This window comes from Lagopus leucura, unplaced genomic scaffold, assembly GCF_019238085.1.
Source record: "Lagopus leucura isolate 7727_CA_CO unplaced genomic scaffold, USGS_WTPT01 Super-Scaffold_73, whole genome shotgun sequence".
NCBI lineage: Eukaryota > Metazoa > Chordata > Aves > Galliformes > Phasianidae > Lagopus > Lagopus leucura.
This window is the reverse complement of record NW_024962252.1, coordinates 27,630,146-27,656,169: the sequence shown is the minus strand read 5'-3', so window position 1 is coordinate 27,656,169 and position 26,024 is coordinate 27,630,146. Positions and strand designations below refer to the sequence as shown.

The 26,024-nt window shown below is 40.8% G+C and overlaps 1 protein-coding gene across 2 annotated transcripts; it reads left to right on the top strand.

The window, feature by feature from the left end:
- The first annotated feature begins 59 nt into the window (after positions 1-59).
- On the top strand, positions 60-25,327 carry CGA (glycoprotein hormones, alpha polypeptide). Of its 2 annotated transcripts, none has more exons than XM_042893435.1 (5): positions 60-106; positions 761-908; positions 22,069-22,175; positions 23,600-23,784; positions 25,250-25,327. In XM_042893435.1, exons 3-5 carry the CDS (start codon positions 22,076-22,078, stop codon positions 25,325-25,327), a joined length of 363 nt encoding a protein of 120 aa, XP_042749369.1. In that variant the 5' UTR covers positions 60-106; positions 761-908; positions 22,069-22,075. The 2 variants fall into 2 exon arrangements, with proteins under 2 accessions (XP_042749369.1, XP_042749363.1); XM_042893429.1 differs by having other exon boundaries at positions 81-162.
- Positions 25,328-26,024: the final 697 nt, after the last annotated feature.

Genomic DNA, 26,024 nt, shown 5'->3' with positions numbered 1-26,024 from the left:
GAGCGCGCGCGCCTCCGAGCGTCACGTGGCGCCACGCCACGCCCCCTCCAACGGCCGCGCGGCCACGTGACGGCGCTCCCCGCCCTTCCTCCGACCAGTTTTGGCGGTAAATGGCGCTGGTGGAGGCCTCGCGGCTTCCCTCGAGCCTCGCGGGCAGCGATGGTAGGCGGGCGGCCTGGTGGCCTGGGTGTGTGAGGGCTCCTTCCGCCTGGTCAGCTGCTAGTACCGCCTGGCTTTAAGTGCGGTCCTTCGTTTCTTGTGCACCACTTTGAGTGCTCTTAACAGAGCGGGAAGTTGCAGGGGCTGACCTCCTTAGGGTGATCCCTTCTCCTCCTGAAGTTAGCAGAGGGAAAATTACATAGGTTTGCATGTATCCCTCACCGCCAAACTGCGTGTTACATACCCAGTACTAATAAGCGATGCAAATACCAGGAACAACTGCACAAAAGCTTACTCATTCTTTATGAATACCTTATTCATATGAGTGAGGATAGTGTGTCCTCCGGATAACTCTTCCAGTTCTACTTTGCGTTATTCACAGTTTAATTTTAATTAGGTTCACTTACAGGTAAGCCACAACAGCCAAATGTGTATTCATGGGTGCAGTTGTTTTTGTTTGCTGCCTCACTTCCTCCTTTCCCAGAGGGTTTTCAGTGTTGAGCCTAGGCCAGGAAGGAGAAACCGGCAATATGAGGTTCTTAAACAAAAGATTAGCATGTAGAGGTGGTAGAGTAAGGACTGTTTGTTTTGTTCTCATCAGGATCAAGTGGAAAGAAGCCTGTCCTTCAGCTGTCCTACTCCAAACAGGACTTGCACAAAGGCCTCCAGAGCGTTCCTGTCTTTAATCACCCACAGCTCAGAGGCGGTTAATTGCTAGACTTCCACTGTGGAGACCAAAGATGGAGTTAGTAAGTAGAAGGAAAGACCACAAGCGGCCTTTTATTCCTGCTTGACAACAATGAAAATATGATGACTGCTACTGCGGAAGTGTAGCGATGTCCTAGAAAGAGGTATTTCAATACTGGGTAAAGAGCTGTAATGCTCATCCTGTTGTTGAATCCTAACAGAAGATAGAACGGAATATATACAATCATAGAATGGCCTGGGTTGAAAAGGACCGCAACAATCTACAAGTTTCATCCCCCCTGCTATGTGCAGGGTCACCAGCCACCAAATCAGGCTGCCCAGAGCCACATTCAGCCTGGCTTTGAATGCCTCCAGGGATGGGGCATCCACAACCTCCTTGGGCAACCTGTTCCAGTGTGTCACCACCCTGTGTGTGAAAAACTTCTTCCTAATATCTAACCTAAACTTCCCCTGCCTCAGGTTAAAACCATTCCCCCTTGTCCTATCACTCTCTGCCCTCGTAAAACCTATGGAAAGGAAGTACAGATGCCTGAAGATGACAGGAGCAAAAGAGATACTACAGAGAAGGTAGGCTTTACAGATACCTGTCTTCTTCACAAATCTGTGGGTTAAACAATGAGACTGTGAAAAAAATGTGAATATAAAGCTTAGGAGACTGAGAAGGGGAAATATACAATTAAGCATTTGTTGTGCTGGAATATAAGCAGAAGAGTCAGAAGTGTCTGGAGGGAGAAAGGGCAATGAATCCATGGAGGAGAAGAGTCCAAGGAAGAAAAATGGGATAGAGACACTGAGAAACAACAGGAAAAAGGTGTAATACTAAGAATGGAAAGACCCGAGTTTTATACCAGCATGAAGATGAAATTTCTTGTTAAGAAGAATTGACAGGCTTATTACTGGAGGATGCCAGAAATAAAGATTTAAGATGAGGACTTATAATGGTAAAGATTCCTCATTGTCAAAAATTCATTTGGGATTCAGGTATGCTCTCATCCACTCTTGCCACTTGACTGACTCAGTACATACCCACAGTGTGGTGCTTTCCTAACTCCATGTTTCACTTCCCATGCCTCAGAAAAATCTGTCATTAAGAGAATGCATGTCTTACAGATCTTCAGGTACTTCGGTTGTATGTTTTGAGATGTTGATTGTGGCTGGAGACAAGGTTGTCTTATGAAAAATAACAATGAGAGTGCTTTGTAAATTGTATATAGCTGGCACCTAGGAGGAGGACTATCAAGTCTTCCAGGGAGAATGTCCTGTTAGCGACATAGGAACAGCTACAATGTTTATATATCTCTGGAACCCAAGCAACAAAACTGGAGTTACTAATTCTTAAAGGATACCAGGAGATACGGCAGAGTAGAATTTAGGACAGGAACGCAAATAAAAGACACTTAAAACTTTTACCTGTATAACACTTTTAAAGTGTTATACAGGTAAAATCAATTGATTGAGGATTAAAATTTGCAATGTGATAGATATTTAAGAAAGAAATAAACCTGATAGAAAAGTTAAAGAAGAACTTGTTTGAGTCAATATTGGAGAAAGATGACAAAGAGTTTCTATTAGGCAAATGTGTGTGCTAGAGACGTTTTATTTTAAGTCTGGAGAGAAATACTTTTCATAAGATTATTAGGAAAATTATTCACTTAGAGCAGAGCCAGGTTAGTAACAGACTTTTAATTAAAAAGGTCAAATGATGAAATTAAGGGAATGAGTTAGTGGTGACAGTGTCATTTAGGTGGTTGTGGACTTGCATGTGGGGAAGGCTTGGCATCGGTAAAGTGTCTGCAAAAAATAGTATCTGAAATTCATATCTCAAAGTAGAGGGATGGTTGGTCACAGCTGTGTAAATAGCCTCTTCAGAAGGGTTATTGAGAACAATCAGAAGCTTGAAGGGAATGGAACAAAATGATTGCTTATAAAAGTATTAAGGAGGGTAAGAGTAAAGTGAGAATTGTCAGAAGCCCAGCTGAGTTTCCTTACAAAGGAAATTAAAGCAGAGGCTAATGAGAAAGAAGATATGAAAATGAATGTTTCCACATTGGAGATGAAAGCAAAAAACCTATCGCATACCCATCTGAGACATCAGAAGATATTTATTCAGCCAGAAATTTCCATTAATGATGTAGGTACAAAAATATGAGCTGTAATAATGAAATTTGCTGATGACACAAAATAGCGAGACACTTTCAATAAGAGAGGGATCGAGATTGGATGACCTTGAAATCCTGAATAATACAATGGGATTAATTTTCAAAATGTAAAGTACAGGGAGACTGATAGCAGGCAGTACTTTCTTCACAGGGGAAACGCATCAGTTGGAGGTGACAGTGAGTGGAAGGTGTTCATTGTATTAGTTGACATTGTCCAAGTCATATATGTGTGCTCTGTCTACCAAGAAAAAAAAGGAGGAAGCTTGTAAAATCACATGGCTTGACAGGTCAGATATTTCCGTTAGATACTGCAGGTAAAAATAAAACATCTAGCTCATCTGAAACAATTTGTGCTATCCTGGGCGCTATTGGTCAGAAAAGATTAGATTGCACTGCAGGAGGTACAGAGAAGGGCATGAGGGATTATAAGTAGGACGGAGAATCTCTTTATGAGAGGAGAATATAAATCGTTCTTTTAGCTCAGTGGAATAAAACATAAAAAGAAGTGTGATTTTAGTCTAGAAACACTAAAATGTCAGTACAAAAGCTTTTCAAGCTGAAGGATGATACTGGGTGAAGAAAACTGCCGAAAACATTGGAACAAACTTAACTATTGTCTTAGACAGTGCATACTGCTGTTTCCAGGGTGCCAAATTTGTTTGTCCACAGCACTATAAAAGAAACTTTGTGAGACAATCAAACAGCAGCTTTGTGCAAGGCAGCAGTAGAAAAGATCTGCTGATGAAAACTGAGTACAGATGAGACATGAATTCTGAAAGGAGGAGAAAATAAATCCCGTGTATTTATATCTTCCTTATTGATACTGGCTGCGGCCATTTTCACCCATGTTTGAAATCACCTGTGTAGGTTTATATAGCCATATTTTACAGTGATTGAAGCAGTCTAAATATTCCCCAACAGGAATAAGAAAACACGTGCAGAGCACGGTCTGTAGGTTGTCTCTACCATCAGCCGGATGAGGGAAAGGAAAATGTTTTTGCAGATTTCAGATTGCATGGAGAATCCATCTTTCCAGAGGAAGGGAATTACTGAAGAGGGAGGACAGCACAATTCAACACGCTTGCTCAGATCTTGGATTGAGCTGTTTTCTCAGAAAAGAGTATCTTAAGTTAGTTTTAAAGCTGTCTGAAAAGAAGGGGAGGGGTTGAATTCTCCTTTTAAGTATTTTAATAATAACTTTAATACTATTACCTGCAATTAATGGTGCTTTTCTAGCTTTCCATTGTCTTTTCTGTTTATCATTTTCCATTGTTCGCTGAATGATGTACACTGCCTGCATGTTCAATAGGTTCTTGCAGAGTTCTAGCTATAAACTGAATGAATTACTGAAAGAAATGCTGTCCTGGAGACTGACATGTTTTCCCATCGTTGTGCTATTTTCTTCATTCCCTTCCCCGTTTTGCAAGATAAGCATTTAAATTAGGATGGCTCCACAGAGACCTGTTTTTTCTTTCATTTTACATTTTGTATATATGAACTGGATCTTTTTTGTGAGCGCAGGAAAAAGAGCTTCACTGGGCACCAGGATAGGACATTTCTTGTGAAAACTTTGGGGGGAGGAAGAGGATGTTTAAAATAATGACCGTCAGTATTCCACTTAAGCTGAAGGATGCAGGTGTGAGACCAATTAAAAGAAATTGTATTTGCTTACATTCGTTTTGGTCTGCCTTTTGTATTCCCTTAATTTGCATTTTAGCTCCTTTATGATCAATTAAGTAGTGACACACACAGCTAGTAGTGGCACACAGCTCTTTGCTGTGATGAGGCAGATAAATGCTTTTCGAGAGTGCATTTTACAGTAACAGCTATTTTTAAAAAGAATGTCTTTGAATTTTATTTTTTTTCAGTGAATAAATAACTGGGCATCTTTGGTGTAATACAGATCCATGTGTCCATAGAAGGAAAAAAAAGGTGCATCCTGCAAAGGGCAGGCGTAGGAGAAGGCAGAGGGATGGATTTTAAACAAGGGTGGTGTAAGTGCCCTGTAATTCCTTACCCTTCTCTTGCTGATGATGAACTGCATGTACTGCCTGTTACAGCAATATTGATTGCAATCAGGTGATGAAGCCGTTGCACAGAGAAAGAAACCACTGCAGTGAAAATGAAAAGATGGAAATGTAATGAATTCTTGATTCAGAAATGATTTATTGGAATAAAATGAAAAAGTCGTTCTTAGAGCTGAGAGGTAGTCATGGGAATAACAGAAATGCTGAAAGAATATCACCATTTTAAAATAAAATCTATTTCAAGCTATATATTTATCTTCAACAGCATTCCCGCACTTTTTATCAACATTCCTTATACTGCAAATTTTCCTCTCTCGCAGCCTTAGCTTTACTTACAATTAATCCACTGGTATTATAGTGATGGAGATTCTTGCTGGAATGCATTAACTTCCTCCTTTAAATCCCCCCTGAGGCAAAGCACTTGAAAAATATTTCCTTTGTCTAGGACACACAGTTTAGTAGCTCTCTTCTTACAGTGAGATAGCGATTCTTTTGCAGTGATTTATGCATACTATTGAAATACAAAAACTGCATTAAGTTATGCTGCATTAAAAGATCTGAGACACGCATTCCATTACTTAGGCACAATTGCAAAAAAAATGTAGGTCTGATCCTGTTGCCGTTCAAGCCCATGCTTTCAAAAGCACTGGATTGAGATGTAATATTATTGGGAGCTGAGTAACTGCTCACCTACAAGGCCAAGAGAATTACCTTTCAAACTCACTGATGACTATGTGCGCACATGCACCTTTTTTGTTTTTATTAGACGAGCAAAGTTGCTGTGTGCTCTTTCAAGAGAATTGGAGTCGGGGCTCCCGGAGGGAAGATTCTGCAGGCTCTGAAATAGCCTGTTTTAATGCTCAGCAATCCCAATTGTTTGAATGTGTTTGTAATACCTAACTCAAACCTCTGCTGCAAACGGATCTGATCTTTCTCCTTCCTTTAGCTGTCACGGTGGAACAATGGCCACCGAAACTTTTATGACAGCCATCTGCACTTTGAAGTGCTGCTATAATGTTCCACCTTAATCCCTTCATTTCTAAGTTTACAGCTTTATTTCTAAGCCATCCAATCCTTACTCCTTCAGCTGTCCTCACTGTTGCACTTTTGCCCCTTGGTGGATCGTCATCGTCTTCCTCAGCGTACAGTGACTGATTCTGAGCACAGCTCTTGCTGGGTCTTGCCAGAGCTGAGTAAAGTGGAGTAATTACTCTTTGTATCGTACATCACAGTGTTGACTCTTCAGTTTGTGATCTCCCACGTTGTTTTCTGCCTACACAGGCATTTCATATTCTGTATTTAATTTTCGTTCCTCATTAGATATCCCTTTGAAGAGCGGACCACTTTGTAATTTTCTGTTTTATATCTCATCTGGTTGATTCTGGTTGATTTTAAGCTGCCTCTTCAATTTCTTAGGCTCATTTTTAATGCTACTTCAAAGCGTTTTGCAACTTTTCCCAATCTAATGTCATCACTAAACTATGAAAGCACACCCATGTGTCATCATCTTGAGGTATAAATGGAAGTGGTGAATAAAACTTTCTCAGGACAAACTCCCCTGGCTGTTCTCTGGACAGCAAACCATCAGTTATGGCACTTTGGGAACAGTTTTTCAACTGTTGCACCTACCAGGTTGCTGACTGGCTCTGAATATGCTGTCTTAGCTTGCTTAAGAAGACACGTATGGAATAGCATCGAAAGCTCATCATTGTTAAGAAGCATCATACTGGCTATTTCCCACTTATTTGCTAGAGCAATTATCCTGTCAGAGCAGGAGATTAGCTTCAATTAATATAATTCATTTCTTGACAAACCCATTTCAACTGTTTTTTAATTATCATCATAGTTGTCCAGGTATTCATAATTTTTTAAATAATTTGTTCTGTTTCAAGGGCTGAAAGTTAGTTTGACAGATATAGTGTGCTCCAAGACCTTTACCCTCCTACTTAAAGGTGTTGCATTTATACTTTCTAGAACTGGAACCTTTCTTTTTTCTCACTTTTATTTCTTGAAAGTGATCATTAACAATTAATAGATTACTGCAGTTAGTTCTCTGAATATTTATGGGGAATTCTATTGCAACCCAATGACTTAAACCTCTAAAATTTTTTTGCTTTTTTTTTTCTTCTCTTTCCAGTATCATGAGTTCAAGGCTGGACTACCTAAGCGATGTAGGTTGCTCCAGAAGTAGTGCCTCCTACTTATTTCCAGGGAAACAACAACAGGTACAAAGAGCACAGTAACACCAATTGATAAAACCAATTATCAGCTACAAAATGCTATTTTTCAACATACTCACCATCATTAGCTATGCATTTCCAGCAGCAATGAACAAGAGCCTGCATGCCAAGCTGATAAACATCTGTGCCAGTGAGGTGACTCCACTGTCACTGTCACAATTTCTGAAATACACCACCCAACTCCTCACTGTGCTCACACCCACTGTTTGGTCTCATGAACATTTAGCAAGCTTTGGTGAATGTCAGTGAGTGCCATTTTTTCTACATGGAGGAATTCAATAACACGCATTTGCTCCATATACACTTCCACGTCAGACACCATTTTGTCAGACTGCCCCTCTGCTGCCATGTGTCACACAGCAACAAAGTCTAATGGAATATTGATAGGAAGGTTCAACTTCTACTGCTGTGCCACCAGCGCCTATGTCTAACGTTGTGGGTTAACGTAACAAAATAGGAGGCATGGCTTTTGTGGCAGCCCTTGTGCTTGGCAATCCTGATGCCACTGTCTTGATTCTGCAATGTGTGTGCTCAGTGTAAAAAAAAATTGTTGTAATCAGCAAAGTACATGTGCCTATGTACACTCAAGCTCAGCCAACTTGTAAGTACATGATTAAGTGCTTACTGAAATCGCTGGGACTTACTACATTACTGAAGTTAATGAGACTTCACACCAGTAACTGCTCTGCAAACAATCACAGGCTGCTAAATGAGAGACCTGATGTGCTCTTGTGCCCTAAGTCATGTTTGAATGTCTTCTAGTTGGAAATTATTCCTCTCTGCTTGCCTGTATGGAAGGAAGGAGTGTGCTGGTGGGAAAGAAAAGCAGAGGGGAGTGCAGTCACCACCAAGTGCAAGCTGGTTCCGTGCAGTGATGTTAAATTCAGATGTGCATCATCCTGCCCTCAGATGGATGCAGTGAGCTCCATGCTGAGGAGGGCACCAGCTTGGCTCCAAAAATGATGCAGTGCAGGGGACATCTCCATACCCATGATGGGAAGCCTGGCTGCTCAGCTGAGCTCAGTAATTCTGAAGTGAGCAATATGCTGCTATCTGTTGTTTTTGGTACCAAGCTGTTGTGTTCATTAGGGGCCATAGCACACTGGTGGCTGTTCTGCTGCAGTTCAGGGCTGGCAGGATGTGTCTAGATCCTGGGTTGATAAGCTCCTTGGTCTTTTTTAACCTGCTTTCAGAACTGCTGATGAAAGTTGTTAAGGCTGATATAGGGAATAAACAGAGCAAATTTAAACAGACTGCTAAAAAATGTGGTTTTGGTCTTCTGGAGTTTGCTGTGAACTCTGTCTGGACAGATGTGAAAATCTCCAGTCCAGCCGTAGATGGTCACATTTAAGCTAGTTATCTCTTTTCCCCTCCTAAGCAAGGAAAGTGATCAATTCATCTTGTCCTGATGTAGATCCAAAAATAGATCCAAAATCTCATTTGATTCCAAAGAAACCTAGAGAACCAGTTCAGGTGTCATATGATGTTGGAGTGTCCTCATTTGGTCAGAAAAATCCCAGGCTTATTTAAGTCAAAATATGTGTAGTCATACACTCAAAGATAGGTCCCAAATATGATAAATAATGAAAATGTCAGTTCATATCCTTGGCTGTTTTGTTTGTTTGTTTGTTTGTTTGTTTTTTGTTTTGTTTTGTTTTGTTTTTTCCCCCTTCATTTCTTTTCCCCCACTCTTCCATCTGCATCCAGTCTGATTTTGTTGGGCTTTACTTTACTGGACTGATGAACCACTTTCTTTGTGATTAACGCTTTCTTATTTCCCGTTTGTAACTGATGCTGAAAGCAAGTTTGTGTTTAGGATTTGGTTGAGAGTGAGAGAAAGCATCTGCACAGGGTTTAAATTTCCTTCAAACATTTTCTAGACCACCGTCCAATCATCTCATGATCCACCAGTGGCTTGCAGACAGCAGGATAAGTGACTGATGTAAACTGAAGGCAGGCCCAGAGGACTTAGAGCACAGAAATGATCTAAGGGATGGATAGGCTCCTACACGAATAGGCTGAGAGCTGAGGCTGTTCAACCTGGAGAAGAGAAAGCTCTGAGGAGATCTGAGTGAGGCCTTTCAGTATCTAAAGGGGGCTGAAAGAAAGAAGGGGACAGATTCTTTAGCAGGGTTGGCGTGATAGGACAAAGGGAGATGGTTTCAAAGTATATCAGAGGAGATTTAGACTGGATATAAGGAAAAGGATTTTTACAATAAGGGCAGTGAAGCACTGGAACAGGATGCTCAGAGAGGTGGTGGATGCCCTGTCCCTGGAGATATCCAAAGTCAGGCTGGACAGGGCTCTGAGCAACCTGATCTAGCTGTAAGGTGTCCTTGTTCATGGCAGAGAAGTTGGACTAGATGACCTTTAAAAGCCTCTTCCAACCCAAACTGTTCTCTGATTCCATGACTCTCTAACTTTTTTTGCAGGGCGATTGGTACAGCCCAGGAAGCTGAACCCATTTCTTGCTGCCTTCCCTGTTCTGTCAGTCATATCTGTTCATGATTCCTAATTTGTAGTTTGCTTAATACAGCCACTGGTGCCTTTTAGAACATGCTATTATTGGGTATCAGGGTTGGAGAAGTTCCCAAGGGTACCACTGCCTGTGTTTCATTGCATGTTAAAGCAACATTGATGGAAGATCTACAGCAGAAAGCTGGGAAACTCTTAAAACAGGAAGACATTGCCACTGAGCTTTGCTTTTCGCTGTCAGTGTGAGCTGACTTCACACATGCAACTCTTTAAATCAATAAGTCAGTGGTAAACTTGTGGCCTTATTTGCTGTAATGAAGCAATTGCATTGCCACATTCTGCCTTGTATCAGACAGCAGCAGATCTGGTTTAAATGGCCCGTGTGTTCTGCCCACTCCAATGCTGCCGTGGAGCTCTGTTTAAAGTTAAAAATGTGTGTTTAAGCTTGGTAAGGTTTATTGAGGTTAAGGTTTACTGAATAACAACATTTGCTATTTATTGATACTTTGTTTGGTGTATTTGATAGTGGCCAACAGAAATGACAAATTTCCTATTGAACATTTAGATACAGTATTTTAAGTGTTTTCAAACTGAAAAATTCTAAAGGGCATCTGAGGAAATTAATACAATCAGTTAATGAATGGTTGTTAAGATACTGGGATGTTTTTGTTCGCTTGCTAGCTCTGGCTTCCTACTTGGAACAATGTATGGTGCACTCCTGAAGAAGTAATCAGCATCCTGAAGCTGGAACCGAGGGTTTACTTGAAGGATATTTGTGGCATTTGCCAGCCTAGGTTTTCACCAGTCTGAATATCTACCTGTACTAAAGGCTCTAAGAGCAGAAGGAGGTCAATGCATATCTCTGTGAGATCAAAGCAGGTACTGTTAAGTGCATTTCATATTAGTCTTTGGGCTTTTCTACATCTGTTAGGTCACTGGGAAATCCTCCTAGAGAGGAAAAGCTCTGGAAAGGCTATTGCATTTCTGCAGGCCTGCTTACTGTCATCACAGAAGCTGCCCTTGCAGCACCATCTTTTAAAAGCACGTGGTGCATTCCCTTCTTAGTATCAAGAAATGCTGAGTGTTGATATTTAATTGTTATATTGTCTAGGAGCCGTAGTCATGGGTAAAAACAGTTTGAGTAAAAGGATAGCCCTTGGTTTAGAGAATTGTCAAGCTAAATATCGAGTGAGATGAGATGACAAGTGAACACAAGCAAAGAGGAAGAATATAGGAGGCAATTAATAGATGAGGTCAGTACTCAAATTCTTTCCCTTTCTGGCCTCCTGGATGGGCATGAGAGAACTTGGGAAACAGCACGGAACCCAGATTGTCTTTTGTTTTGTAATCTAAGCTTAGCTTAAGAAATAACCTGGACCACAAAGTAATGGTATTAAATAAAATGGTATTTTAAATTTAAAATGGTATTTTTACATTTTTGCTGCAGCTTGGACCTCCTCCCCTGCCCTCTCCCTTCCCACAGATTTACAGTTTAGACCTGTGCAGTCTACTCAAATAGACATTTAGATTAAATTTGAGACGTTACTATGATTCATCACTGTCCCTCTGACGACAGCCGTGTAATGCTGCAGGCAGAGAATGGCTGCTGTTCTGCCTCTTGATAGCATCTAAATTTCAACAACACGGGAAATCAGCTCTCAGTATCCAGCTCTCAAAGCATGGTAAAGTCTATACCGAGTGTTACCATGTAAATTTAAGCCTCTTTTATTTCTGAAAAGTAGCTGCTGGGCTGCTGGCTGGGCAACATTGGCTGGGTATGGCTTGATATTATAACGCAGTAGCCCATTTTGTATCAGCTTTATCGTTACCACTGATAACAAAATACCTTGTATAATTCCTTTTATGTATTGCTCTGGATGTCTCTCTGAAATATGAAGCATATGCAATTCAGAGATCCTCCAGAGGGACTGGGGGCTCTGGTCAGAGACCACTTAGGTGTGTTGATCAGGAGAGACTGTTGTGACTGTCTGCACTTCTTAGACCTGGAATATTATCTGAAGATTTTAGTAAAGACCAGAGCATTGGTTTGAGATCAGATATCAGAAGATATCCAGGTATCACCTGCAGTTGGGTAGAACAGGAGTTTGAGGGAATGGCTTGATTCCTCCAAACACTGAACGAGATTGTAAATTCTGCAGGGCAGAAGACCGTCTTTTTGTGGCTTTTGTGCACAGGAACATCATGGGATAAACCGGTCCCAGTGACCCCAACTGCTGCTATCTAGGGTTGTGCCAGGCAGGCCCACGACTGCAGGGTTTCACTATGGATTTCTTAGGTGCTACTGCAATCCAGATCATAAGCAGGGTGAGCCAGATGACCTGCAGGTCAGAGTGCTCTGTGCAGTGCCAACACAGAGGCTAACAGCAGCCTGGTAACAAGACCCTTGGTAATGTGATAAAAATACACTGTTTTCCTCAGAATACATTTTCCAGTAATGTTTCTATGTCAGTGCATTATTTTTTTTTATCATCAGCACTATAGGCTACATCTTGCCGCATTTTGATTGAAATTTGATGAACTTCAGCATTTTTTTTGTGCTTTCATCTGTAAAAAGCAGGAAACGCAGTCCTGTGAAACGGGAATGGAAATTTCTTCTAATAGAGGAGGTGATACCGTGAGCATTTGAGAGAGTTCAGGTTTTGGACTACAGGGAGCTAATCTCAAATTGTATGAACAATTATTTTCGTGTTCGAATGGTGCGAGTTGCTGTAATTGCTCATTGTGTATATGAGACATCCTGCATTATTGATCAGAGTACTTCAGCACTGGCAGTATATCTGTCCCTTTTATCTGCTGTAACTCTAATCATCCATTCATGTGTCTTGGTTTTTGTTTTTTAATTAAAAAAGCTAAATACTCAAATATATTTAAAGCTTCATTTTCCATCTCTCAAGGGCTGCCCTTGTGATGTGGGAACATAGTCATTGCTTCAATTCGATTAGTAGTCTGTTAAGTTTAGTGTTTTACTTCTGTCTGATAATAAGCACTTACTGTTTCAGAAGTTGAACAAACCTAGTTATCTCAACTGAGCAATGTTATACATAAAAGCAATAGCCCATCCTGACCTTGTGATATGGGTTAGTCACTGTATGAGGTGTAGTTACTCATATGAATTAAAAGTAGAGAAAACAAATATTGAAATGCATTCTGTAAAGCCCTCGAGGTCAAACCTACACGTTAATGACATTTTGTTTGCAGTTCCGCAGTACTGTGACAGTTATTATATTATCCACTCTAATTTTGCTCAAAGGAATTGGATTTCAAATAAACCTATTTCAAAAGGAAGCATGAAAAAGAGCTAAACAGAGGCCATCATCCTATTAGTACCATAAGTATCCTAACAACATGCCATGATTAAAAATTTTGACCTTGACAGGTTAAGGAAAAAAAGGATAAAAAATGTAGATATTCCCTATAATCTGTTTTCTTCAGAAGCAGGATTTTTAGTTTGGAGTTAGTTTGGTGAAATGATGATTTCTGCACGTATTTCTGGAGTTCTGCTGTCTGTAATTTCAATTCCTTCAAAAAACAACTAAAAAAGAGATGCATATTAGTGAACCCTCTTTCCACCATGGTTTTAGAATAGAAGAGGCTTTGCAGTCAATTATTTATGTGCCATAAATACTAAAAGCTGTATTATCTCAGAATAATCAATGTTTGGCTGAAGCTTGAGAACACTAACAGCTAATCTTAAAAGTCCAGATTCAGTTTCATTTGAAAAAAAAATGGCAGAAGTCTCACTGATTTTAAATGAAGGAGAATGAGGCCAGAAAGTGCTGCTTTGAGAGGTAATTTCAGCTAATCAGTTGAAAACATCTGTACAATGGTAGAAAACATGACTTTCACTCCTTGTGTAATGCTACATGACACGTTTCAGCAGACAGGAGCTCTTTATGTTAAAAAGCTGTATGTCTGTGTTTTCCACAGCCTTGGGATGTCTTGTTTAAGTGAATAACTATGCTACTACATCTGAGAACAGACAGAGGGCAACTGGAGGAGTGATGGTGGAAGAGTTAAATGGCAAGGAGCTGGGAGACTCAGCGCAATACTGAAATAACTGCATATTTCCAGATCAGATTATATTTTTTCTTTAATATCTTTTTTTCCTTGAATCCACAGCAAATCTTTCTTTCTGGGGTATGCTGTCAGCCATTCTAGTGAAACCTTTTGTTATTTTGTTATCTCTTTGGTGATTCTGATAATTTGCTTATGTCAGTGCAAAGCACTTGAGGGAGGATCTGTCCTCCAGAGACCCTTGAAGATGACACGAACAATGAAGGAAGTGACACCCAAAATGTGAGATAGTATCAGTGACTGTGAGTTCCTCTGGTGCAGGCTCAGAGCTGGTTGCTAAGTAGGTGCTGGAAGATTATAAGAGAGAAGAAAACTGTTTATGGTGTTCAGTGTGTATGAGTGCTTCTATCCTCAGAAGGGAGCCTGCTGTTTTTTGAGGTCATGCAAATGATAAAATGTAGATTTTGATTGTATTTGGAAGAGGTTCTGAAATGTGATAGAGGGTGGTGACACACTGGAACAGGCTGCCCAAGGAGGTTGTGGATACCCCATCCCTGGAGGCATTCAAGGCCAGGCTGGATGTGGCTCTGGGCCATTGTCTGGTGGGTGGTGACCCTGCACATAGCAGGGGGTATGAAACTAGATGATTGTTGTGTTCCTTTTCAATTCAGGCTATTCTATGATTCTATGATTATTATAAAACCCCTTCAGAACTCAACGTGCTTATCCATCCAAAACAGAAATGCTATCAGAACTTCATTTTAAGGGTTATTTTCATTTCCCTATGTAGAAAGAGAAGTAAAACCAAAAAAGAAGGCTGGAATGGTTCTGAAGAATATGATTCTTATGCAGAAAAAAAAAAAAAGAAAAGAAGAAAAAAAGTATTTGTGTTCTGTACTATCCTTTCTGCTGGAGGAAACATAGCAAACCTTGTATTGCCCTTACTAGCATTTCAGTTTAGTGGTGTTTATCTTTAATCACACTCTGTGGGGGATAGGATCTATTTATCAATAATGATGATTGTCATTGTTGAATTGAAGAATTTTTTTACTGAAGCAAGGGAACCTTTTCCCATTCTTTTACTGAGAGTGCGGGGGAATGCCTTTCAACTCCACAGAGTGGCAAAGAGGAAAAGCTTTCCTCTAGCGGGGAAAAGGCAGCATCAGGAAGCAGCCCCTAGATAAGCAGATATTGCTAAGTAGGGAAGTAGGACAGATACCTTGAGACAGCTCTGACAGAGAAAGGGAGGAGACAGGAACCCACCTGAGCAGAGAAATTCCAAGGAGTGGTAAGGATCCAGCTCCTAGAAAAGTGAGTGGTTTTTTTTCATACTTCCGAAGTAATGAACCACTTTCACTCATTTCTCATTCAATTGCACATTAAGACAGATTTGACCAAGTATTTTTAGTTGGAGATTTGGAACGGCTAAAGAAAGAAATCCTCTTAATAAAAATAGGGGCTTTTTTAAAACTATCTTTTATACAAGTGTAATTCCATTGACTTTATGAGATTTATTTCTAATACATTCTGGTATGAAAGGACTACTGGGTTGTGGGCACTCTTATTTTTCTTTATACTCCGGAGGTAATGTGATCAGGTACTTAAATCATTCCAATGAAAGATTTTTTATAACATTTCTTTTTTATTATTTTGGTGATGCACTGCTATACATAGCCAAATAAGTACCAAATATGAACATACAACACAGTTGCCACTGATCTTCCTTATTATGAGGATAGCATTATGCTTTTTTTTGTGAAGTATCACAAGTCAAGCTGGATTTCCCATAGGACTGCAAGCTGAGTTGGAGTATCAAAAGGGCAGGATAGAGCCAAGTCAGAGCTACTCTACAAAGTTCAGCAATTTTCATCAAATATTCTTTGAATGACAAGAAATAGTAAGTTTCAGTCTTCCAGGGGAATATTTCTCAGTAAACTGTTTACCAGTAGCTTTAAAACGTCAGCTTTATGTTTCTGTTATTAAATGAAGCAATGTTGTAAGAAGAGCAACCATCTTTTATTAGACCAGCTCATATCATTGGATAAAAAACAGTCAGGCTTTCAGGTGCAGAAATCCATCTTCAGTTTTGCAACAGAAGTCAATTTCAAGCTAAGTGCATGCTGGGGACAATTGTTTTGGATTACACTTTGTTACAGTGATCAATTGAATAAATAGAAGGTGGAAAGGCACCTTGAGGCTGATGAGGATGTTAGTGGAGGTAGGTGTGGTGAGTCAGGTGCAGGTCAGGGAGATGCACTGTGGAGAATGGAAAGTGCATGGGACTGTACCATGAGCAGAGGCTGAGGAACAAGCCAAACAAAGAGTTGGTGAGCCTAAGCCAGCAACCACGTGAACCCTTCAATCTGATGTGGCTTGGGCAGCCACCAAAGGGAATGGTGCAGCCTTTCTGCTTGCTTAGCCAAGTACTGAAAGAGACGTTTAGGTCCATTGACTTACAGAGGCAGCCTAGAGTGAGTAACTCAGATCTGGGCAGATAACTTTTAGGCATCTGAGGGGAGTCTCCCCTACCTCAGTACCATGTGAGCTGACTGTGTTGCTGGGGTTTGTTTGTGGTAGGCACTTGGACATACACCTCCCATTTGGGTTGGGGAAAAGAAGTGCTGAGTGGGCGCAAGCCCTTCTGTACCTCTTGGCCTCAGATCCAGCTGCATCAACACAGGCTCTCTCACTTGAGAATAGGGACTTGCAAATCTCTAAACCTTAAAAATCTGCATTCTGGTGCCATTTTCAAAAGGGCCTCCATTACACTAGCTATACTTGAAAACAAGATGAGATCTTGCCCCACATGTAAAGAAGTAATCCTATATTAATCCACACATTTGTTCTCTGGGCATTAAATTCAAGTGGAGATTATTCTTTTATATTTGTGTAGATCTCTGCTGTTTGTTATTTTGTTATTCCCTGCTAAGACAGTGCCATTGCTGTAATTGTTTTTCTCTCTGGTTTCAGAAGCATTAGGAAACCTTACTAACTCTTCCTTTTGTAAAATGAGCTTCTATTCACTGACCAGTGCAGCAAATGACTAGACGCTGGATATTTGAGTTCCCCAGGAAACTCACATGGCATTGAGTTTATGCACACAAGCTGCCCTTTCTTTCATTATGTAAGGAAAAAAAGATCTTTATGAAAGTTGAGTAGGAGATAAGATCAGTATTGTGGGCTGGTAATTACATAAAGTAATGTTCAGTCATTAGAGAAAATGTACAGTTGATCCTATGGCTTAGTTGTGGGCGAGGAACATGATCTAACTTTGCTGGTATAAAAGAAAGATGCAGCCTTTTTATACATCAGGAAGGTACATCCACACATCAAGGACAGCTCACATTTGAACATCATCCTGCATTTTCTCATCTTTCTGATTTATTCTCACTGAACAAGGGAGGTAATATATTTTTAATTTTCTTTACTGTTAAAGAAGAACAATTACATTTTTTTGACATTGTCTTCTTCTCTCCAAAAGTTTTCTTCTCCTTCCATTCTGTCAAAGTTTTTACTTTGAAAACTGGAGTGAAATGTTGCTTAGGCACTAAGAAATCAGTACTTAGTGTTGAACTGGCTTTGTAATTAACAGTAAACAAGGTTGTAGGATTGCATTACAGCTAAATGGTGATATTTCGTGATTTCTGGTCGGGTCTGGTAATGCTTCATTAGTAATCTTGTATTTTTATCCTGGTCCACAGTATTGCTGCCAGATGTCAAATGTTACACAATTCATGGTGCTAACGTGTTTTAGAGTCTTTAAGTTGCTGGTTAAATATGTTAAGGAAGAAAAAAGAAAGAAAAGATATTAGTAAAGATTTCTCAGTCTTCAGTGGTTTGCTAACAGCTTACAATGTACAAGACAGCCAGAAGTGAAGCATTGGCACTTCACTGTTGCTGTGACATAGCCGTACATCACTGCTAAGCACTCTGGAAAGATGTAAACACAGTGTGCAGAGTGTTTGGCTCTTATTGGGCACAGCATCACCACAGTCACCATACAGAGCAGCATAGAGAGACATCCCACGTTTTTGCTGAAGACATTAAGTTATTTCCTATGGTCAGTACAAAGATGGCCCATCTAACAAAGCTCTCTGGCATGTCTGTGCAAAGACAAAGACCGCAGAATTTGAGTAGGAATTCTGGTTTCATGGTGTAGAGCATAAATATAAAGACATCCACAGAGTCCCACACGCATGTGTGAAGAAGACCTGTTTGCAATCGCTGATGACAAGCTATCCTTGTTATGGTAACTGGTAATAGGATAACTTGTTTACAGAACAAGACAAGGTATTGTAAATAGTAAGGTGAGTCTTTCACTGCTTGGGAAGGTTTAAAATTGTCGTCTTTCCAAAGATCTGCTAAAATTCACACTTTACATAATCACAATAACCAAATCATAATGTTCCAATAGCTTAAGAAAGATAATGATTAGCAGAGCAAAGTAAAAGCTTAATTTAACTTGGTTGTGAGGTGGTGTAGATATTAACTGGGTTAGCAGCATGGGCACAGTCAGAAAAGCAAATGCAGAGCAGAATAAAAACATCGGGCGAAATTGCTGTCATACTGCTGGAGTAGAGACACTCATGTCTGGGCTTTATTGACAGGTCTTTGTTTTTAGTACGAGCCTGACTGTCTGACTCAATAGAGGAAGTGCAAAACTGCAATTTCAATTCCCTTTTTTGGTTAGTTTAATTTAAACAACTTCCCTCTGGGATTGCCTCAGACCCTTTTAATTTACCAAATCATTTTTAGAGAAATTATGACAAAGAAAGCCACAACGTGTTCAGCAAAGAGCATGGAGTCACACAGTAGTCAGTCAATGGCTGTGGTGTCGTTAGAGAGCCACTGGATCATCCAGACTTACCAAAAGGCTCTGGGTGATGTAGAAACGAGGTGTTTTGAAAAGTCTGTCTTTCGTCTTCTCCTGCTGGTAAATGAGCCCTTCCAGCTGGCTCCTTGCACTGGGCAATGTGTTGTCCAGCTCTGAGCCCCCAGATGGAGCAGGGCCTGAAGCTAAACTGTGCTTGTGTGTTCCAGTACAGGCGAGTCTGCCAGCAGTCACACCTCAGCTGTAGTACTGAAAAGAGCACATACAGTAAATAACCTTCCAAGAAAATTCCTATTTGCTGAAGGGAGAGCTCTGATCAATTTACTCATCACAACTTCATAAATGCAACTGAGCTCAGTTCACTTCCTAAAATGTCTGGCGCAATCATGTGAATGTTGATTGACATAAATGGTGTGAAGGTCCATCCTGATGTTGTGGACACAGGTGACTTTTGTCCAGGGAGCAGAGCACGGAGGTCTCAGAGCTGCCTTTCAGAAATGTGAGAGCGCTGTTTAAAGCTCCTGTGAGGCTACTGTGTTATTCACCCTTCATTGTCCTGCATGTTCTCAGTTGGCCACATTGAATTAATTCAGTGGACATGGCCAGATCAAGCTGGCTTGGATCTGCCCTGAAAATCTAAAAGGAGGAAGGGGAGCACAAAGCTTATCATATCACAAAACCTGGATAGTACTGAGTGAGCACTGAGATGTGTTAAAGTAAAAGCCCATGGCTGAACTTATGAGAAGGCTGAAGCAGTGATGCATGCCTCACATTTAGTGGGCATTACCCCAGGTTGCTGTGGCTATCCTTTGCTATACAATGCTGCATCATGCAGGCTCTCTTTTTAACACACATCTCCAAGTTTCCCATAGTAGCTAATCTCAGAAGACCACTTCTTTTACTTGGATGGGTTTTTGGTAAAAGCCATAGCAGAGAGAAATAACCACCAGTAGCATTCAGCCTACATGCATACACACATTTACTAGTCTAGTTTTTATACTTCTTCCAAATGCTTCCTTCCAGTGCTTTCACAGTTTCTTCCAGTGGGTTTAATTCAAATTTCACCCTGGCTTATCCAGGGCACTGGATAACTCCCTTATCCTCTGTTTCTTGCCAGCATGGACCAACTTGCTGGGCAGGTGGGACTGAGGAGGTGAAGTCACCTACGCCTAGCACCCAGCCTTTGCCTCCCATTATTGCAGTCTCCTCTCCATCCTCGCTCTTTGCTGGGCTTCAGATCAATTTCTTATCTCTAGTATTTGCTATTTTACTTTAAAAAGTTTTGTTGCCTCTATTGTGCCTTTATAGCTCTCTGACTTGCTCAGAAACTTTGTTCCCTTCCACTTTGCTAATTCTGATGAGGCAAGGACTGTGTTCTCATCATCTCGTCTTTGGTCTCAGCATCATCATCCTGGACATGAGATTTTCCTATTTGCTATGGGCATGGGCTTCTCTGGCTTTGTTTCCTTCCTTGTCCTGAGTTCAAAGCTCTATTATATGATCAGAGCACCATAGCAATCTGACTGCTTCCTTCATCACAGTCTGTTTGATCAATGAACCAAGACCTGCTGGATGTACCTCTGGGAATTTGTATGGCAATGGAGTGTCCCTCTGTTAATCCATACAGTCTTCGTACACATGCCAGTGCTCCAAGCTCACTCAGATGATTGTATCATGCAAGTAGGTTCACACCTTGAACCACCTTTCCAGATGCAAGCAGGAATTATTTGTACATTTCATCATTGCGGCAGTGTCTGCAGGGATTCTGCTGGGGAGATGCAAATTCTGAAAAGAAATAGCTTGCCAGTATATGAAAGCTGATTTCATTTAATTATGCTTTGCTCTCTTGATTTTCTACTATATTTTCTTCTTAGGGATGTCAGTGCCCTTTCCAATAGCATGGCATGCTTAAATAGCCTCTACGTCAAATCTCAAGATTAATGTCTTTGTTGCTGGTATTATTGTTGCTTTCACCATCACTGCATGTTTAGAAATACTTAGTTCCATAGTGGGATTCCTCCCTGGAGAATATTTATCATGAAGTAGCAACAATGACTGGAGTGTTTGGAAGAAAAGCTCTTAACGTTTTTACCTTGCAAAGCAAGTGACTTTCAGAATCTAGAATGTATCAAGTGTTGTCAGCCTGAGGCCTGTCAGCCACCATGCTCTTTGGGGACAACTTCTGTCTTTAAAGCCAAGGGGTCAGGCAGCCTGCACGGGGCACAGAAACTGCTTACAAGCTCCTGCTGTGAGAGCCTGTCCTGAGGTGCTGCCAGAACACTGGATGCTGCAGGGCCTGCTGTTCAGACACAGCCCAAACGCACCCCGTTTGGCTGCTGGCATGGCCTGGGGCTGTGACTGCAGGAGCAGGGAGACCTGCGTGATCAGATAAGCTTTCTCATAAGGCAGTTGGTGGCTGGGATCTGTGGGCTCTGTGTGCTGGGAGCGGCTTGGGACTGCTGTCCCTGGGGGCAGGTAGCAGCAAGTACAGCACTGCTGCACAGCTTCAGCAAAACTGCGGGGTGGGCATGGACAGTGCAGAACCTGAAGCTGTGCCACGTAGCATATGCTTTCTTGCACAAAATCCCCGTAAAGATTTTTAAAAGTTTGAATGAAGCAAGGTGTGTTTATACCAAACCAGCTTTCTGTATTCATCTGTTGATCGGAACCCAAAAGCCAATCCACAGTGCCAGTAAAACAAAGCCTGATGGAAATCTCAGTCTGGAAGATGGTGGTGACTCTGAACTTGCTGTGACTCTCCTGATGAAGCCCCTGTACCACAGAGGTAGCCCTGAAGGATGCTCCAGGGCTGTTTAAGCTCTCCTGAGCTCTCTTTTGCACCATGTCTCTTTAGGCTTCTGCCTGTAAGGAACGTGTCCCTCCTGGGACCAAGACTGGGTGAGGGCAGCCCTCCTTAATGGAAGAAATGTTTTCTTCCAACTAGGAACAGGACTATGAAAATCTGTTTGCGGGGACTTGGGCACTAAAGTGGTCAGTGTGAGGACAAATAATCTGACTCTTGGCTCAGGAAATTGTCCAAATGTGAAATTATTTTCTCTGAAATTAGTCTTACTGTGTCCTGGATTCTACAGATTCTGTTGTCTCCTCCATAGATGTTTGCTGTCTTTTCTGCACTCTACCATAAATATTAGACAGTTACGGTATTTGAAGTTTATATGCTATGGTTTGTGTTAATATTCAGAAAATATTGTTAAGGCCAGAAGGAGAGGTACATTTTTGTTATGAAAGTGGTGATGAAGTCAATTTTCTGAGGCTATAAAATGCACATCAGTGTACTACATTTTCAGTTTCTGCTCTTGGCTTTAAATTGTCCCTGTTACTCGTCCTGAATGCTGTATTAGTATGTAGCCTAGATGCTGGTACTGTACCCATTCTGAAACAGTCCTCTAAAATGTGCTTATTTGTATTTCCAGAAAGATCATGGATTGCTACAGGAAGTATGCAGCTGTCACTTTGACCATTTTGTCTGTATTTCTGCATCTTCTTCATACTTTCCCAGATGGAGAATTTCTCATGCAGGGTAAGCTACTCAGTATTCAGAAATAGGGCAGTTGTAAAGAGCAGTAATTAAACTTGTTTTATAAATGTGGTCATAAATATTATTATTCTATTACATTTATTGATGCTGGGATGTGAAGGTATAATTATTTGAGATAATTTTGCTTCCTATTTCTTCTTTAAGCTTGATTTCTCCGGGTCATGAGTCTCCCAGATGACAGTTTCCTCCTCTTGATGTGGTGACCTTAATCCTTGAAACATTATCAAACAGAAATGTTTCATTTTGTTGTACTTCGAAGTACACAACACCAGGAATAGCAAAACAATAATTTCTCATCTTAATGCATAGAATATATTTCTTCTGAAAGACCTCTTGTGCTGCAGCCAGGGTGAGGATGAGTTTACTGGAACAAAGCCACAGTGTGTAGTAGTGTGGCCATAGAGATCTCCATCAGCATAGCTTCCAACTCACACTTCTTCTCATAGGGTCATATATACACTCCTCACTAACAAGGCAGGTCCCATGGATCAACACTGAGAAAGCAGTGCCTTTACCAACATCCACTCAGCAACAGTGTTAACACAACACAGTTTGATTGTGTTTGTCCTCTCTGGCCGATCAGGGTTGGGGTTTGTAGTGTTCCCTCATGTGGAGATAGCGTGAGTCCTTCCAGTAGCTGGCCTTAGAACCTCTCTCTGAGCTCCTCCCCATCTCCTAGCAGGCCTGAAGATCGTGGTGTCCTACAGTTGCACCCCAGCTTACCTCCTGCCAGGGCCAGCACACTAAGCCTTCTCCTGTGCTGCTCTTGGGGACGGAGTTGAATGCTACATTTTGGTGATCAGGTTAGGTGGGCTTCTTTGCCTGCTACAGTTCCTCCCCATTGCCAGGTCTCCGTATGGGTAAAAACCCATTTTCACACTTAAAAAGATTTGATTTTTAATAGTGTTGAACATTTGCCTTCTGCCAATTGATTTTCTTTAATAAGTTTTGAACAGAATAGAGAAAAATGCATGCTACGTAAATCTTGAAGTCACCAGGCATTTTTTAAAATTCACAGATAACTGAGTGTTACTTCCAAATGGGCACTGTCTAGGAAGCACTAGGAAATACTGCTATTACTAATTATCCATAGCTAATAGATTTTACAGGTAGAGCTACTGTAGTAAGCCTACCGAAAAAATGCTACCAACAAAACTAATTTAGAAAGAACAGAAAAGAAATGCTTGTGCCTTACCTGGAAAGATGCACTCTAGGTTTACAAGAAGTGGATGTTGTGAAGATGAAGGACCCTGAAGAGGAGAGCTTTTGTTTCTGTGCTTTTCAGTTCTGCATGCATCAAAAAGCAGAATATAGCGAGTACTTCCTCTTACTGCCTGTGCTTTCCCTTTCTCTTTGAAGATGAATGGCCATCAAGTAAAAGTCTTTTCTGTATGTTTTTATGGCAGGTTGTCCAGAGTGCAAGCTAGGGGAGAACAGATTCTTTTCAAAACCAGGAGCCCCCATTTACCAGTGCACTGGATGCTGTTTCTCCCGGGCCTATCCCACTCCAATGAGATCCAAGAAGACCATGCTTGTTCCAAAAAACATTACATCAGAAGCAACGTGCTGCGTAGCAAAGGCTTTCACCAAGGTGAGAATGTAAATGAGACCATTTAAAATTATTTTAGAAAGCAATGTGTAAGCGAAGCAGTGAATAGAAAATAATATGTTTTTGCTGGAGGGCACTGAGCAGCTATTTGAGGGAAACATCTTTGGTACTTATATAATTTACACTTGTGCTCGTTTGTCGTTTTTTTAAAGAAATTAAAATGTTAACCAGTCCTGACTCTGATATTCAGTTGGGTATGGAAACTGATGCAGTGCCACTGACTTCAGTGAAAGTGCTGTGACTCATGATGCATGAACTGGATTTCTTGACCATTCATTTTTAACTCTGCTGGATGCGTACCCTCTCCTTAAATGTCACAAAGCGTGGATTTGATTTTAATTAGTCGCTTTCCTTGCTTCTTTCCTGCATAAGCAGGAATCCTCTGAGAATGTGCCTAGTCAATACTATCAATTACATATATGGGAATGAGGGACCAAAACCATCTGCACTCATTAGATTAATTGAGATGGTGTTTACTTTTAATAGTATAACCGGGAGGGAACTGTAAACACGTGCAGCTACTTTGAGCATTTTTTTAACAGTCCCATCTGGAAGGTTCTCCTAAAGAGAGATTCTGCTAAAGCTATTTTGGGAGCAATTCAGCTCCAGGTGAAGAAATCTTAAATTGATGTAATCAGTGGTGAGCTAGCTGATGCAAAGCCAAGGTAGCTGTCATATGGTGATCTGAATCATGTTCACTGAATGTGCTGATGAGGGGCTCAGTTCAATTACTGGCTCACAGGTTTGGTGCCATCTGAGATACCCTGGGGTACTCAAGACATCTGTGTATAGCTGGCAGACACAGGACCCATAAAAGACCTTCTGGAGTGGCAGCTGGGGGCTTGGTGGGATCCCATCTGATGTCTGAAAGGGCAATCAGCCTTTCTGTGTACGCAGCTGGACAGAGCCCTGGGTCTCTGCTGACTGCAGTGTGAGCCCAAATACATGACTTACCTATAGATACCTATATCTGAATATGTCTTAGCTCTTCTTCTCAGTAGAGCATAGATGTTTTTCTAGACCACCAATATTATGCTTGCCCTGAGGCAGGAAATAAAATTTGGCTGAGATTAAAAATAGCTCATAGTGTTCATGCTTTCTGTTTTTATAATCTCCATGTGAAGTATATTAAGGACACTTCCTGATTTGTCATAGATTGGTTGAGTAACACTTTTTTGAGAAATAGACACTTTAAAATGTGCCAAGTTAAGGACACCAGGCATGTTGCTGTTCAAAACCATCTCATTATATTCTCCAAAAGCCACTGATGATGCAGCTTCACAGACTGGCATTCAGAGGCCATTCTAGTTCAAGTACTCTTTGGAGCCTGTGTACTGCTTGGGGTTAAGAAAAAGGCTTCAGAAATCTTTTGCTTGAGATTGCAGTTTTAACTGTGTAGCTAATCCTAATTATCTTCTTTCTCATGTGTGTGTTTTCTTTTTTTAAGATTACCCTTAAGGACAATGTGAAGATAGAAAACCACACAGACTGTCACTGCAGTACCTGCTACTATCATAAATCTTAAAGCCTGTCCCTTTGTTAATGATCAAGGACAACGGTGAATGGAATATTTGTTTTTCAGCTTTTATAGCAACGCTGTGTATAATCTTGTGTTTTCTGGTCAAGACACCAAGTAGACTTTTGAATGAGATGGATGGCTGTTTTATTTCCTCTCTGCTTCTTCATGCATTTAAGTAAGTTTAACTATTTCCATTAGGGATTAGATGCAGCACTTGCATGACAACCATAAGCTTGATCTGTTTTTAAAATAAACTGTCAGATAAATTGTCAATGTTTCTTGAGGAAAAATGATGATTTCATAGCTTAAAACAACAACAAAAAAGAGATTTTGTAGTTTGTTTTCAAGTTTGTTTGTTTTTATTTATTTTTCTGGGAGAGGGAGGAAGGAGGAAGAGAGGGGTGGGAGAGTGGGCAGAAAAAGAAACAGTAATTTCCCCTCATTCATTTAGTGGATTTTTTTTTTTTAAACACAACATTTTGTTTTTCTTGCTTCTTTCTTGTTTGCTTTTTTTTTTTCTTTAACTTGTGGCATAAAGCTTAACAGCAGTCTGTGCAACGTGCTCTGCCTTTCTGTGTCATCTTTGATTTTGCTTGGAATTTTATCTTCTTCCATATTGATAAATGGATGCAGAAGGAGATGTTGTAAAGTGCTATGCAGTGTAGCAGTGCTAGAGGAAAGGCATAGCACATCTGTATTAGCT